We start from the raw sequence: 16,402 nt of genomic DNA, 5'->3' as shown, positions 1-16,402 counted from the left end.
TCTGGTCCAGCCTCCTCTTCATCTTCGTCGTCTGGTCCGGCTCCAGCGTCTTCATCATCCTCGTCGTCTGGTCCGGCTCCAGCGTCTTCATCATCCTCGTCGTCTGGTCCGGCTCCAGCGTCTTCATCATCCTCGTCGTCTGGTCCGGCTTCAGCGTCTTCATCATCCTCGCCTGGTCCGGCTTCAGCATCCTCATCATCCTCGCCTGGTCCGGCTTCAGCATCCTCATCATCCTCGCCTGGTCCGGCTTCTGCTTCAGCGTCCTCATCAGCTTCGTCTGGTCCGGCTTCTGCTTCAGCGTCCTCATCAGCTTCGTCTGGTCCAGCCTCCGCCTCGTCTGGTCCAGCCTCCGCTTCGCCTGGGGCTGCAGGGGCCACGCAGCCTTCAGGTCCCCTACTACCACCTCCACATCGTCGGTCATCTGCCAGGCCGCTTGTTGGGCATCTCCGCCACCGTGGACGCCCTCCTGAACGCCCTCCTGAACGCCGCCACTACCTTCCACGTGGCCGGCCTCCGGACCTGCCCCACTGCCGCTGCCTTTCACACGGTCGGCCCCCGGAACCGAACTGTTTTGGCCTCCGGGTCGGCCCCCTGACCTTGTCCGTCTGGGCCTTTTCGGACTGTGTCCCTCCGTCCTGGACCCCCACCAGGGCGGGCCCTGGTCGGGTCGTTTTCTGTTTTTTGGTTCGTGGGGGGGTTTTTTGGTTTTGGTCCGTTTTTGTGTTTCTGTTGGGCTGTCTGGTGCCAGCCCTTGAGGGGGGGGGGGGGTACTGTCATGGTCCTGAGTCTGAGGACTCAGTGTTTTGTGTTTCCTTATGCTTTTGTTCATTCAGTTGCTCTTTAGTTTTCCCAGTTTAGGTTTCCGTTAGTTTGTCTCATTATTCGTTTTCTGTTCCTGCCACTGACACCTTGTAAATAAACTCCACTAATCTTTTCATACACTGCTTGCTCTTGGGTCCTTTTTCCAACTCCACACGGCTCGCCTCGGCAAAAACAGAATCATGTAATTTTAGAGAGTTTTTCAGTTGCTTTGTTTTGTATAAATGCTTATTTAATGTGCTAGCAATTCACTTCAAATAAATAACTATGAAGACTAGAAGATTGAAAAACAATTCCCACACTGGCTCATAAACTTTCATAGACAATACAAGGTCCTGACAGCCAATCTGAACTTATTTTCATAAAATTATGGATGCCTCAAGTAGAAAGAAGAGAGCCTATTATCAGTGCTCATTTCAAAAGTCACCAACACGCCACAGTCACACCTTCACACACTCATTCAAACAGAGGTTTATTCTATGCCTTTAAGAGCTTTCTAACTATTATACCAGACTCACAAACTCTTGATGTTTGATCGCACAGTATCAGCAAAATACTGAATTTAGTGTTCAGTATTTTGCCCAAGGACATGCAACATGCAGACTGGAGGAGCCAGAGAGTGATCTTTCAATTGGTGGATGATTAACTCCTGAACCATTCATGGTGGTGCATGAGTGCACACGGAAACCTTGAACTACTGTGAAAACACCATTAATGCTATCCAGACATCTTTTTTTCAGGAAAAGGCTTTGCTTATTTTAGCAAGATGATGGAAACCTACGACAACTGGGATAGGATACCCTTTAACCCCCAACTGGACAATAGATGGGTGGATGAATTAAGCTAAATATATGATAAACTAGGTCCTAAAATGTTAAACAATGCTGATTGTACATCAGTAAAGGACGGGAAAATGTATCATTTGAAAATATAATTATCAAAACTACTGAAATGCTTAAAGTGTTAAAAATGGATCAGGATGCAAGACAGTGGTTCTCTTAAATGTGCTGCTGACATAAATTTCAATGTGAGTGTAAACAAGTCAACATTAAAACCACTGTCTATAATACTGTGTGCAGTATTTTTTTTTTTTTTTTAAACTGCCCTGCCAGGGGTAGTTTGCATCTCAGCAACAACAAGTGGTCCGAGTAAAAACCAAATGAATGCCAGAAATTGAATTTCCCAAGCAGAAAATTGCATTGTAATAAAATTATTGGTGTTAGTCACATGGCTAATCAGTGTATATTAAAAGAAAAAAACTCATTAGTTTCAACATTTCGATTGTTTTTTTATTTTTACTTTCAATTAAATCAACTGCAAATTTGCAAAATTGTATTTTGGTTTTTATTCTAGACAACATTACAGCTTATTTGGAAACACTGTTATAGCTAAATATACCAATATACTCACAGCTTCTCAAAAATGCAATCCTGTATTTACATAAGGTCTTAAAACAAAGTGCTACCACATTATATCTCATTCTTTGTATAAGTTATAATTCTAGACCCTAAATCTAATCTTGATTTTACCTTTTAATTCCATCCCTCAGTTCTCAACAGCAGCGGGAAAACTGAAAGGTTGTATTAGACGCTTCCTTCTTCCTCCACCCTGAACTTCCTTATGTTACACGAGTCACATTCCCTGTTATATACTACCCTCTAGTGTCACCACTAAACACTGCCTCCACGTTTAACTGCAGACTGACGGAGAAGCACTAAGAAGAGCAAGGCAGCTGCCATTAATGTCATGTTGACTGAGTGAATGGGTGTCTGAGACACGGAGCCCTGTGTCGCCTGCCCTATCTCCACTGCACAGCTAATTAACAGCTCTGGCATGTTCTCTCTCGCTTTCTTTTCTTTCTGCCTCGCTCCATTTCTCTTGGCAAGAGCTGGCAGGAGATGAAAATTCCCTGTATTAATTAATCTGTTACATACAGGAATTGGGATGAAACCGTGATACGGGTGCGTGTATGTGTGAGTGGACAGGGTAGAGAGGAGTCCAGAGAGCTGTGGATAGCTGACAGAATAACACGCTGTGCTGGAAAAATTAATAAGCCTTAATAAGGAGCCTCTGTTTGAAATTGGATTTACAGGCGATGCCAACTTTACTCAGGCACATCAAAGAAAGTACACCAGATCCCTTCAGAGCACCTGACCTTGGGATTCAGCGGGGTCCATAAAGCATAGCAGGGCGTGTTAACACCAAACAAGATATATTCACCTTGGGCTTCATATTGATTACGACTGAGATGAGGTTATTTGCTATGGATGTTATAGCTATCCACAGAGTCTAAATGGCTGTTTTATGCTTCATGTTTAATCTATGGCTGAGCCTTGACTCGATTATAAATCCGAGCAGGCGCATGATTAAACTTTAATCCAATATTTAAAAATTAACGCCGCTGATGTGATGAACTGAAATGACCTGCTGTATGCTGTTCCACAGAATGGCACAAAGGTCTGGATTTATTATGTCTTCACATTTATTCAGTGCTAATTGATGGATCGTTAAAACAGGTACTTACACTCCACATGAAAAATGAGATGAATGAGCCCTAGCATCAAACTCTCCCTCTTAGTCAGCAATCCTGACAAAATGTTGAGTTTCTCACCGGAAAAGCCGATGAAGCTTGGTAACGTTTCTCTTCTATCAACTGAAATGTGTTTGTAGGGCTGAGAAAGCACTCGAATGTGGCACCGGAAAGTTTCAGTTAAACAGGATTTAGATTTCTCGGGGCGAGGTATCAATCACGAGTGCTGTGTTGACTCTAGAATTAATACAGACTCTCAGTTTCATCTGCGTGGCTGCTGTTATTTAACAGCCAACAACATTTGATTAGAATTTCTATTTGCAAGATATATAGTCCCTGGACTCATATGCATATACACGGACAAGCCAAAACATTACGACTGCTCACAGATGTAGTGAATAACATTGATTATACAATGATGCATTTCAAGGTCTGGGATTAATTAGACTATAACTGAACATTTGGCTGTTAAAGCTGCGCAAATGGGCAGCAGTAAAGAACTAAGTGACTGGCAAGGGTGAAGTTGCAGCCAGATGACTGGACGGGAACATATCTGAAAGAGCAACACTTATCAAGTGGCCCAGTTTGGCACTGTTGAGTACAAACCCGCAGTGGTCTGAGGAGAGACAAGGCATGAACTGATGGCAAGATGTTTTAACTGTTCCCAGTTAAACTTGAGAGGCTTGATGCACCCCGGGCAGCAACATTTGATGGTGCAACACTCCACACGGCACCTTCAATGGTCTTGCCTTGATGGGTCCATTGACTTGGCACCACACAAAGACCAACAAGCAAATGAGTTGAGACATTGTAATGAGGGGACATGACAATCAGGGAGTGCTGAAGAGAAATCTAAGGGGAAAATACTGTAACAGAGGAGGCAAGGAACCAAACAACAGTGTAACCTGGGAACATATGAGCCACTGACGCCTGCTCGCAGCACAAATGTTGTTGTTAAGATTGTTGTAAAGATGTAGGAAAGTGTACTTTTCTTGGCTTTTCACCCATAATATTATTAATTATAGCATTAGTAAAACACTCTGGCAGGATCAGGTAAAGACATTGACACTAAGGTGCTCAAACCTTATTTTGCAGCAAATAAACATCAAATTTTTTAAGTATCACAGTACAGGATTTGGTTGCAGTTTCTATGCTCTGTGCTTTTTAAGATTATCACCTACTGCACATATAACTGCCAGGAGGCATTCCCTAGATGACAGCCGAGTGGTGAGAGTTTCACTTATGAGGACTTTGATATGAGGGAACGGGAGGTTTTGAAGCATCACCGTGATTTAGACTTGGTAGTGCATGCATATTTATGAAATCAAAAATAATATGCCGAGCCATACAGAATGTGAAAGAATGTGGTCATATAATAGCACACATATGTAATACTAATTGAAGTTGAACACCATTTAATTAACCTCAAATCCTGTAAGTACTAATAAATACTATCTGTCCTGTGTCTCCAAAGCTTGATAGTACAGATTACTATGAGACATAATTAAACTCTTTCTAGACTAGTCTACTTAGATTTTTCCAAAGATAGGAGATATTAAATCTATCGCACAGGGACATGTGACATTGAGGCTGAAAGTTGTCAAATAATTTCTGCAACTTTCTGTTTGCACTAATTCAACCAGGCCAGGCTGCAGGTCTGGTATTTCAAAGAGGTTTACACAGAAGCTGGTGTCTGACTCAAAGTACTTTAATCTTCTTTCATTGTCGTAACTGTTGATCAGGAAAGAAACGGAGAGCATATGGCAGTTTGCATACGTTGGAAGTAAACACTACTCTCCCAATCCGTCTATTTCTGGAGAGGAAACAACTTATGAGTCTTCACTGCTGTTGATGGGTCCTTTCATCTATTATCAGGGACACCAAGGAAAACAACAGCTTGTCTGTCACTGCTTATTCCACATTAAAGTTATTGTTGGTGCTTACAAGGTGGACAGAAACATAAGGGGTTACTTTATCTACATGACTGGCATACTATTTTGTGCGTGGAAAGCAAAAGGATGTGTGCCGTCCACATAATGTGACAACAAATACCATCAATGTATCATCAAATAAGAGTAATAAGTGCAGTTATATCACCACAGTGCAGTTAAGCATGCTATGTGAATTCCTTGTGAGATCTGAGAACTTGTGCTACAGTGTTTCAAGTGCTATACTTTTGTTTAGATACAGTGGAGCATTTCATTAACTTGGTTTAGCCTGTTAGCATTCCAGCATTTGCTAATTAGCGCTTAAGAAAACACAGTAATTACACTTTTATCCAAAACAAAGCAGCTAATTTGAGGGGTCACAAGTGTAAATCTAATACTAAGACTTTCATCATTTCAGTTTTTAGTGCTCTCGAGGTGGCCTATATTTATTTTGGGAATTTGGACACAAAAAATTGGACAACCTGAAGCTTGCTGTCAAGCCAGAATGTAGAGCAAACACGTTTGCAGCTAATCAGCCATAAAGCAATAAAAACTGAAATAACAGTCACCCCCAAAGCAGGTTTTATTTCCAGGTTTATTGTTTATTTTACTCTAGATTTGATTGATTTACAACATTATGCTGAAAGGAAAAAAGATCAGAAAATAGCAGCTGAGACCATAACTGGGCAAAATGTTTTAGTCAAATGAGGATTAAGGTCCTTTTTCTCATAGACTTCTATACAGCCACACTTTCATTCTGCCCATTCTGGCTTTTAAAATAAATATATATTTATGACACACTGAGAGCTTATATCCAACTTTTACGCACAGTCTGTGGACTTGATGGATTTTTCAAAGGCATTAAAAACCTTTTGAAAATTTCACAGTTAAAGATCAAACTACAACTCCCTCAACAAATGCAAAGAGACATTCTTTTTTAAAATGTACCTAGCAGCCCTGAATTTTTCAAAACACTACGCATCAAAAGACATTAAACAGTCTGTACCCCCCAAATAATATAAAAGATAATACATGTAACAGTTCAGTGTATTTAGCATTTGCTAGCAACTGGTCATTCAGCATGCTGCCACCTGCAATACTCACACAGCACCGTCACCCAAATCATCCCAGTAGTGAGAACACACTCCCCCTGACTATTTCAATTCTAAACTCACGTGTCTAACTCACAGACTTAATGGACAAACATGTAATATAAATATTAGCCATCAGTCACCTGTTTTCTTTTATTAATCCAAGCTTCTCTTACAGTTACCATGAGTCTGAAAACTGCTGACTCTGGCGCCCCTTAGCTGCAGTATGATAGAAAACACTATGAAGACACTATGGCAGCGGTCCCCAACCCCCGGGACACGGACTGGGTCTTTTCCCGTGTTGTAGTTGTGTGTTTTCAAAGAAATATTTACACGTTACCATAGTGACCAGAGAGTATTAAGGGACAGAGAGAAGGATGTTACACTCAATTTGTTGGTCATTGTAGGAGGATGCTGCCAATAAAGTTAGGCAATTACACAGTGAATTCGCATTTATTATTATATTTGAAAAATACCCCAGTTTGTGTCTTGCTCGTATCATTTTATTTTGTTGTATTTATCTGCGCCACCCTAAAGGCAGGTCTGTGAAAATATTGTCTGACATTAAACCGGTCGGTGGCACAAAAAAGGTTGGGGACCGCTGCCATATGGCACTATGGAGAGACAGAGTACAGATTTGCAAAGAAAAAGAGGAGTTGGAGTTGTTATATGCTTGAAATAACAGGAGATTAAATAATTAATAATTGAAAAATTAAAAATTGAAAAACAAAAACAATATATGCTATGCTATGATAGATAGTCTTACCCGGGTCAGCTCAGACTCTGAGACAGATCGGTGTGGCGGGGAGCGCCGCTGGTACCTAGGAGGGCTGACATCCTGATAGCTTGGGCTGTCGTCATCCAGCAGGACAGACCCCACGTCCACAGACTCTTCTTCCTCCTCCAGCTGTGACGTCATATTCTCCTGGCACATCTGGTGGTCGATGCCATTCTGGCTCAGGTTGCAGTGAACAGCTGAGTGTGTCAGAGGCAAACATTTCCAAGTGATTAGCAAAGGGTAACAGCAGACATTTGCCATAAATAGGACGAAAGTGTAGTATTGCAATTTTAACTGGAGGTGCTTTGCATTACATTTGAATCACTTAGGTTCAGGTATGTACTAGCTAAGGTATGTACTAGCTACTAGCTAATAAATTAAGATTGCAGTTTTCTATAAATGGGCCTTTCAATGCTTGTGTAGTACACAAGAGTACTACATCGTTTCTGTAATAGTATAACATCTTTTTTTAATGGTCTCTTTTTACAGTTCTCTTAAATGTTAGATTATTAAATTTCCTGGTGAAATTCCAAACTGTGAGCAACACATGTTGAATAACCCAGTCCTCACACACTGAACGCTACACTTCAGAAATTCCACAAGATGGCAGCAGAGAGTGACTTATGGTGAGTAAGCCAGTGAAAGTCTCAGTAGTTCATTGTAATGCAACCTGTCTCCTACTACCAGACAGTTCTTAATACAGTGGACTGTTTGCAGACAGTTATCCAAAATCTGTATTAGAGCATAAATAATAACAGCAAAGTTTCAGGAAAAAGCTAAGTGTTATCTATTATTCACTAACATCAGAGAGACAAGTCCCAGAATGATTCTACATGATGAGAACAACCCAAATGTAAGGCACAAAAATATCTTCTGCAAACAAGAAGATGAGCAAGTTATGCAGGAGATGATATGCCCCCACGGAGATAATCTGGAATTTACATAAACAGGCAAACATCCACAGAAGAACCATGACAAGTTCTCCAAAAAGACAACTTAACTGAAAACTGTGAAAAAGCACAACAGCAAAGGAGTTGTCTCATACATCAGAAATTTAGTTTTTCTATCCTTAATGTAATGACCCTTCTATGAATCTCATGCTCTTAAAAGTAAAGAAGACAAAGAGAATTTTGTTAGTGTGGAACTACCAGCAAAGCCAGCGTTCAGGCATCCATAAGTTGAAAATTCCAACAAGTTCAGGCAGGCTACAAAGTCGAGCTCAGCTGCCGGCCTGGCAGATCAGATGATATCAGTGCCAGCACAGATCAGCTAGTCTCTCAGCAAACTGGCACATCTCATTACGTGTGTGCTATTGAATATTCTGTAACCTGCCAACAGTTTCTGTAACAACTGCAAGCCGCTCAGCAACCCACCTGACTTCATGTCGACTCTGTTGTCACTGATGCCAGCTGTGCTAGATCATTTTGTTGCCATGCCACGAAATACAAATTACTCCAGACGGAAAGAAACATTTTCTTTGGACTTCAGTGGACCACACTAAATTTTTTTCCATGTTACACTTGCCTAAGACTTTCAGTTTTTATGGAAAAATATTGCATTGTAAATTGACGACATTCTCAGCATAACCCAAGACTGGCTGAGCACTACAGCAGGAGAGTTTATCTATAGCCACAAAAGCCTTTTTTCTTCTGTTTTTTTCCCCCTCAAAAATCCTGCACAGTTGATTGCCTTGATAAAAAAAACAACTGGAAATCTGTGTAAAAACTTGTGTTATGACTGCCACAAATTGGCATTCAAGGACATGTCTCAGGCAGATGACTTAAAAAAGAAAACAGCAAAAGCAATTCCTGTGAATCAATTTGCATGCATGTAAGAGATGAATGATAATAGTCACATATTGGCAGAAGGCTTGTATTACTCTGTGTAAAACCGTATCGTACCATTTCCTCCATGAAGGGCTTATTTTTAGTTGTGTTTTTCAGGAGGTGTCAGACTCGAACACTATTTTAGTCTCATCAGGCAGTGATGCAGGAGCAGAAGTGACAGCTAGCAGTGACTTGTTAGGTGTCACTAAAATAGGCCATTTGTCATCATAAAACCTGAGCACTTGTTCTAAAAACACCAGCGTCTCATTCATGTGGAATGGAAGTCAAAAACCCTTTTCATCACACCTGAAGTCTGCTTGGATAAAAGGTCAAAAAACATGTTTTTCGAAAGCCGCACATTCGGCTTTACTTAAAGGTCTAAAAAGAGTAACCGAATGAACTTGAAAAAAGGAGGGGAAAAAAAAGCACAACCGTGCAATGTGTCTCATATAATTGCCTGCAATAAATACATATTTGAATGTCCTTGATATCTTGGATAGACACATAGGCTTTGGGGAGGGTATAAAAGGACGACAGCTATCTACTACCCACGACTGCAGACCTGCTGATGGTTCCAACACCATCATTAAGTTTGCAGATGACACCACGGTGATTGGCCTCATCAGTGACAACGATGAGGCCGCCTACAGGGAGGAGGTGGATCGTCTGGCTGAGTGGTGCGACACAAACAACCTGCTGCTTAACACCGAGAAGACCAAGGAGCTCATCGTAGACTACAGGAGGAATGCTGACCCACATCCACCCATCCACATTAAGGGGACGGCTGTGGAGCGTGTGAGCAGCTTCAAGTTCCTGGGAGTCCACATCTCCGAGGATCTCACCTGGACGACCAACTGCTCCAAGCTGGTCAAGAAGGCTCACCAGCGCCTCTTCTTCTTGAGGACTCTGAGGAAGAACCACCTGTCCTCAGACATCCTGGTGAACTTCTATCGCTGCACCATCGAGAGCATCCTGACCAACTGTATAACAGTCTGGTACGGGAACTGCTCTACCTCGGACCGGAAGGCGTTGCAGAGGGTCGTGAAAACTGCCCAGCGCATCGCCGGAGCACCACTTCCTGCCATAAAAGACATCTACAGGAAGCGGTGTCTGAAAAGGGCTGGGAAAATCATCAGAGACCCCAGTCACCCATCACATGGACTCTTCACCCTCCTGCCGTCTGGAGGCGCTACAGGAGCCTCCGGACTAAGACCACCAGGTACCGGAACAGCTTCTTCCCCACAGCTGTCAGACTCCTGAACTCTGCCTCCTGACATCTGACCCACGTTAACTCATGGACTGAACATACACACACACACACAATGGACAACTGTACCCTCAAACACACAATAATAACATGGAGTGAACCACCACTCACAACCACTAGCACTTTATATAGCCTCTGTAGAAATTATCCACACCCTCACTTACCTTAACTGCACTACTGTATAGCCCTGTGTAAACAATCATTCTGTACATACGATAATTTTTAACCCTACAACTGTTTACAACTTGCATAGTTCCCATTTCTGTATAGCTGTATATCTCAGATTCCTGTAAAGTTATTTATTTCATATTCTGTATAGTTTTTCATATTTATATCCTGTCCATATCCTGTACATAGCTTGTACTCACTACAGCCTGTACATACTTATAGTTATAGAATATTCACAACATACTTCATACCGTGTACATTATAACATAATAGACCCATTTCTGTAATATACTTACATATCTATATTATTGCTAATATATATTGTAATATATCTATATCACTAAAGCACTTCTGGATGGATGCAAACTGCATTTCGTTGCCCTGTACCTGTGCATGTGCAATGACAATAAAGTTGAATTCTATTCTATTCTATTCTATTCTACTGGCCAAACAAAAATGCCAGTCTGCTTGTTGGCAGACAAGCACGGCCAGGAAAATTGCCAATTAGCGACTTATTTGAGACCACTGTCAGAGAGCAATTACAAGTCTGACACAGTTCAGACTGGACTGAAACAAAACAGCAACAATATCCGTGCTGCCATTCAACATACCAGCGGGGCCACCTACAGTAGATTTCACTTCTATAGTTCCTCCTCATACTGCAACATGCTATACGTCTGGGAAATAGAGTGTGAACACATTTAAAATAAGGGAGAGAGTGCACTACATTTGTTCAAATATCTGACCTAGAATCACACCATAGATAGATAGATCTCATGGCTAAAGCACTTCTGGGTGGATGCAAACTGCATTTCGTTGCCTTGTACTTGTGACATGTGCAATGACAATAAAGTCTATTCTATTCTATATAGTCACAGAGCACTTGAGCTAATACAAAAGTTGCCTGAATGACTCAGATTTTGTTCAGATTACTGTTACCCTGTCCAAATGCCAGAATACAAAGACCACTTAGTGCTTTACTTGCTTTTAAAATATTACAATCTTTTTGAGGACCTATGAAGTCACAATAAGATTCTTATTAATAATTTAAGTAACTTATATTTGGCAGTATAGCTCTCTTTATGTGCAACAGAAGAAAAGCTAGAGCCAGAGATGCAAAGAACAAAGCTGATACCACAGCTAACAACAGATCTAATATTTATTGAGCTGTACACAGAATGGAAAGAAAAAACTGGGGCAGGGGTGGTTTGCAAAGCAGCTTACAGATGATTATGCTCAATACATTGAATCCATTATATAGCTGTTGTGATGAGCCTGATGATAATTTGTTGTAATGTTAAAATAAAGGGTGCCATGCTGGAGGCGTTACTTCTAAAAAGTGAATTTGTACGCAATATAAAAGTGTCCTATCATGATACTGATGATATATATAATCTGCATTTATGTTGCTAGTGCACAAATCCAGACTGCTAGAAAGTTGTTACAGCTAAAGGTGGGAAAAAACCCCAACTTGAGGCAAAACCACCAGTACAAAGAGGAGACATGGCGGCTGAAGTGAAACCAAAAAGTAATCAACCGAGCATCTCACTAGTTAGACTCTACATGACAGGAGGACCAAGTGGTGGATGGAAATTAGTGATGCAGTTACATGGCTTTAATCAACTGCTTAAAAGGTCTGAGCCAAGATATAACATCTCAGGTGGAAGATATTAATCAATCCAAGTTCTATTATTTGATAGTAATGTGCAGGCTCTATAAGAGTTTCAAGGTTACATCACTTTACTTATTAATATTATTGTTATTATTACTTACTTAAATGTTTGACATTTGGAAAACACTGACTAAGCTGCTTTTGGGTTTGCATTTGATGTAATGCTGCTGCACCTTGTGGTAATGGATTCACACTGTGAATTAGGCAGTCTGTCATCAGTGACACTAGTTCATTGGAAAAGAAGGAAAAGGAAAAAGGTCGCTCATGTTGTTTGCACCAATAAGTAAATGCTCCTGCCTGCAAGCTGCAATGTCTGACTGGATGTTATTTAGTATTTGTTTTTCCTTATATCGACCGAAAAATAATTATTGGAGATTTTCTTGAAATGTTGTGATATCATTTTGCTATACCAACCACCTGTAATTAAAATAATTAAAATCTTTAATTTGTGATTTAATCCCTACATTAGGAATCATTGGAGTGAGTTACCTATTCTAAAGCAAGATGAACCATGCCTTAAATAGCCTTAAAATAGTACGCGTGCTGTGATACGTCACCGTTAACTACCTCTGCTACTTTTATGATTTAAATTTTGTTTAAGCAAAGCTTTTAATATATAACTATATATGAACTATTCCTCTCCCACATGCCTCTTTTCTTACTTGTGTTTTTTGATACCTGTACTCAAAGTGTGAGGCAGTCTACTGATTGTTTAAGGATCACTCTACACTTGGTTAACACACTGACCGACTCTTTGTGTGACATCTTTAACCAGCTTTCTTCGTTTTCTAATAGGACAAAAGGCAAGTTGCTCTAAAATATGCCACATTAACTAACAAGGCTTACTTATAGATGGATGGACTACAAACGCCTATCAGGTGTAATATTATGAGGCTAATATTCTGTTGGTCTCCTTTTCGGTGCCAAAACGGCCCGGACCCACTGAGGCACGGACTCCACTTGACCACTTGAAGCTGTGCTGTGGAATCTGGTACCAAATTGTCACCAACAGATCCTTTAAGTCTTGTGAGTTCCGAGGTGGGGCCTCCATGGATCAGACTTGTTTGTCCAGCACATCCCACAGATGCTGAGCGTATGAACCACGTGCATCGGTGAGCCTTGGCCACCCGTGACACTATCACTGGTTCGCCACTCTTTCTGACTTCGACCACCTTCGGTAGATTCTAACCACTGCAGACTGGGAACACCCTACAAGAGCTGCAGTGTTGGAGATGCTCTGAAACAGCCATCTAGGCACCACAGTTTAGTCCTTATTAAACTCACTCAAATCCTTACAATTGTCCATTTCTCTTACTTTAAACACATCAATATTGAGGACAAAACGTTCACTTGCTCCCTAATATATCCCACCCATTAACAGGTGCCATGATGAAGAGATAATCAGTGTTGTTCACCTGTCAGCGGTCATTATGTTATGTTGTGTATTACTACTTTAAAGAAAAATGTCAAACATGACACAGCTATAGTCCTGCTGTTTGATTCCTGATTAAAGAACAGAGCCCCGTGAAGCCCCATTTAAACCATACAAAGATCATACATGAGCGGGCCATGTTTTAAACAAAGCCGAATTGAGATGCGTGGCACGATGCATTGCTCCCTCTCACTGCTTCTTTATTCTCTCCTCCCAGCTCACTCCTTCCCCTTCCCCTCCTCACCCTGACTAAATTCATGACTGGTGTGCAACCACTCTGGAGGAGAAATGAATTATACATCCTCTGCTAAGAGCATCTGAACAATGGTACAAGTAGACTAAATGGATGGACGGGTGAGAAGATGGTGAGAGGAGTTAGGCAAAGGGGGAGGACCACAGCAAACAGAAAGGACAGCCGCACTGGCCTGTCATCGTTTCTGTGGAAGAAGGGTGAGTGGATAGAGGGCTAAAAGATAGATTTTCTTTTCTCTCTCTCTTTTTTTTAAAATAGCAACAGTTGCTATAAATAGCACCATTACATTCTTCCCTCTCTCCTCGCTGACATGCGCCGTGAAAGCTTTGCGAGGGAAGAGAGATAGATGAGGGAGGATATCCGCCTCCATTCTCCCACTCCGTTCTTTTTCTATCAATGGAACTCGGTGTTGGGAAATGAGGAGAGAAAATGAATGGAGCACACTTACGTAGAATTGTTACCGAAAACTGCCATCGCTTCAAAGCCAAATGCATTTCTATTAGAGGAGGATAAAGTAAGAATTAGATTAGTCTTACGTAACTCTGGTTCTCTTAATTACTGTACATGACTTTTAAACGAGCAGCCATTATCAATTGAATCTGAAAAGGACCAACCAGCAGGAATCTGTTTGTATGCCTGCCATGAAAAATTGTAGGCACACTGAATAAACTGACTGCTATAATAAAAATTTTAAGGGTTTTGGACTTGACAAGTTCATGCCGACAAAAAAATATATACAGTGATTCAGATCATCAAACAAAGATTAGACAGAGATAACCTGATAAGCACAAAATGCACTGATTTCATATTTTAAGGGAAAGAACATTCAAACTCTTCTGGCCCTATGTGAGAAAGTAATTGCTCATTAAACCTAATAACTGCTTGTGTACAGTTGGCAACTGCAATCGAGCGCTGGCAATGAGTCTTTCACATCACTGTGGAGCAACCTTGGCCCACTCTTCCTTGCAGAACTGTTTTAATTTAGCCACACTGGAGGGTTTATGAGCATGAACAGCCCATTTAAGGTCATGCCAAAGCATCCCAATCAGAGGTCCTTGACTTTGACTGGGCTGCTTTGAGCCATTCGAGTGGACTTGCTGGTGTGTTTTTGGATCATTGTCCAAGCACTTGAGCTTCAGAGCACAAACTCATGGCTGAACAGTCTCCTTTAGGATTTTCTGGTGAAAGCAAAATTCATGGTTCCGTTAAATTTGGCAAGTCATCCAGGCCATCCAGGTATCACACTACCACCACCATGTTTGACTGTTGATATGATGTTCTCTTTATGAAATGTTGTTGTGGTTTTACAACAGATCTAATGGGACTCAAAACCTTCAAAAAGCTAAACTTTTTCTCATCATTTCACAAAATGTTGTGGATATTCAAGATGTTTTTGTGACACAGGACTTAGTATCCTTTTTGGTCACCAGTGGTTTTCTTATTGGAACTCTCCCATTTGGGCCCAGTCATTTTATTTTTGTTGAATACTGAACACTGACTTTGTGAGGCCTGCAGTTCTTTAGATGTTGTTCTGGGGACTTTTGTGACCTCCTGGATTAATCATCAGTGCAGTCTTGGAGTCATTATATTCCTGAGAAGGTTTACAAATGGCTTAGAAATGTCTTTGCAATCACTTCCTCACTGATGTATGTCAATGATTTTGTGTCACTTCACACTTTTGAGATCGTTTACCCTGCTTCACTTTGTCAGACAGCTTCTATTTAAGTGATTTCTTGATTCATCAGGTCTGCCAGTAATCCGGCCAAGGCGTGGCTAGCATATGCATATGGAGTTTTGCATGCATTTTCTTTCCTTAACATTTATTTAGTCTAGAAGGCTTTTCGGGGCTGTTTGCAGAGAAGCCCAGTCATGTCATATTTGACCAGAAATAATCAGGATCTTTGTATTCTCAGACTGTGCACTCCTGAAGAGACAGGCAGCTGTGTCTTGTCTTTGCCAGAAACTGAAGTCCAACTTCAGTGACCGCAGAGTAACCCCTCTCAGGCAGAAGTTCACAGACGTTGAAAAACTGGGATTCATAATTGAAAGAAACGACAACTGCAACAGCTGCAGCTTTTGTTCCATTTTAAATTTGGATCTACTGTTTTCAGTGTAATAGCAAAAAAAAAAAAAAAGAAAGTCAAACAGTCTTTTTAAGTTTAATAAGTGTTTTACATCAATGTGGAGTCCTGTTCACATCCCCTCATACTTAAAAAAAAAAAAAAGCATCTTGGTGACACTGCTGATACATTGGCCATGAATTGGCTCCTCTGCAGCACTATAGTGTTAAAGGTGCAACAAGCCGAATTTAGAACTACTCAATATTGCATCAGAGTACCAGTGAACACTGAGATTTGACACACCTCTTGAAATCCTACAGTAGAGCGTCAGCGCTGCAGTCCATGACTTCAAAGTTAGGTGATGTAACAAGACAGTAACCCAGACCACACCAGTAAATCAACAAGAAGTCATTCAGAATTCCCAGCGCTTTCCTTAACATTACTGAGATCCCATGGCATGACCTAAATCAGGACATCCTACAAATATCAACGAACTGAAACAGTAATGTCAGGTCCAAAAATAGCTTCTTATTTGAGTAAAGTCCCTGAGGCTGCTATAAAATGTCTAATAGAAGTTT

At 41.1% G+C, this 16,402-nt stretch overlaps 1 protein-coding gene across 2 annotated transcripts in view; it reads right to left on the bottom strand.

Moving 5' to 3' along the window:
• samd12 (sterile alpha motif domain containing 12) overlaps nt 1–16,402 on the bottom strand; it is a 131,786-nt gene that overhangs the window by 97,845 nt on the left and 17,539 nt on the right. For both annotated transcript variants that reach the window (XM_004548946.5, XM_004548945.5), the window contains exon 2: nt 7,135–7,343. In XM_004548946.5, the coding sequence (XP_004549003.1) occupies nt 7,135–7,343 (209 nt within the window). The remainder of the gene's footprint in view (nt 1–7,134; nt 7,344–16,402) is intronic.

This window comes from Maylandia zebra, linkage group LG22 (genome assembly GCF_041146795.1).
Source record: "Maylandia zebra isolate NMK-2024a linkage group LG22, Mzebra_GT3a, whole genome shotgun sequence".
NCBI lineage: Eukaryota > Metazoa > Chordata > Actinopteri > Cichliformes > Cichlidae > Maylandia > Maylandia zebra.
The sequence above is the reverse complement of the archived record's forward strand: the minus strand, read 5'-3'. Positions and strand labels throughout refer to the sequence as shown.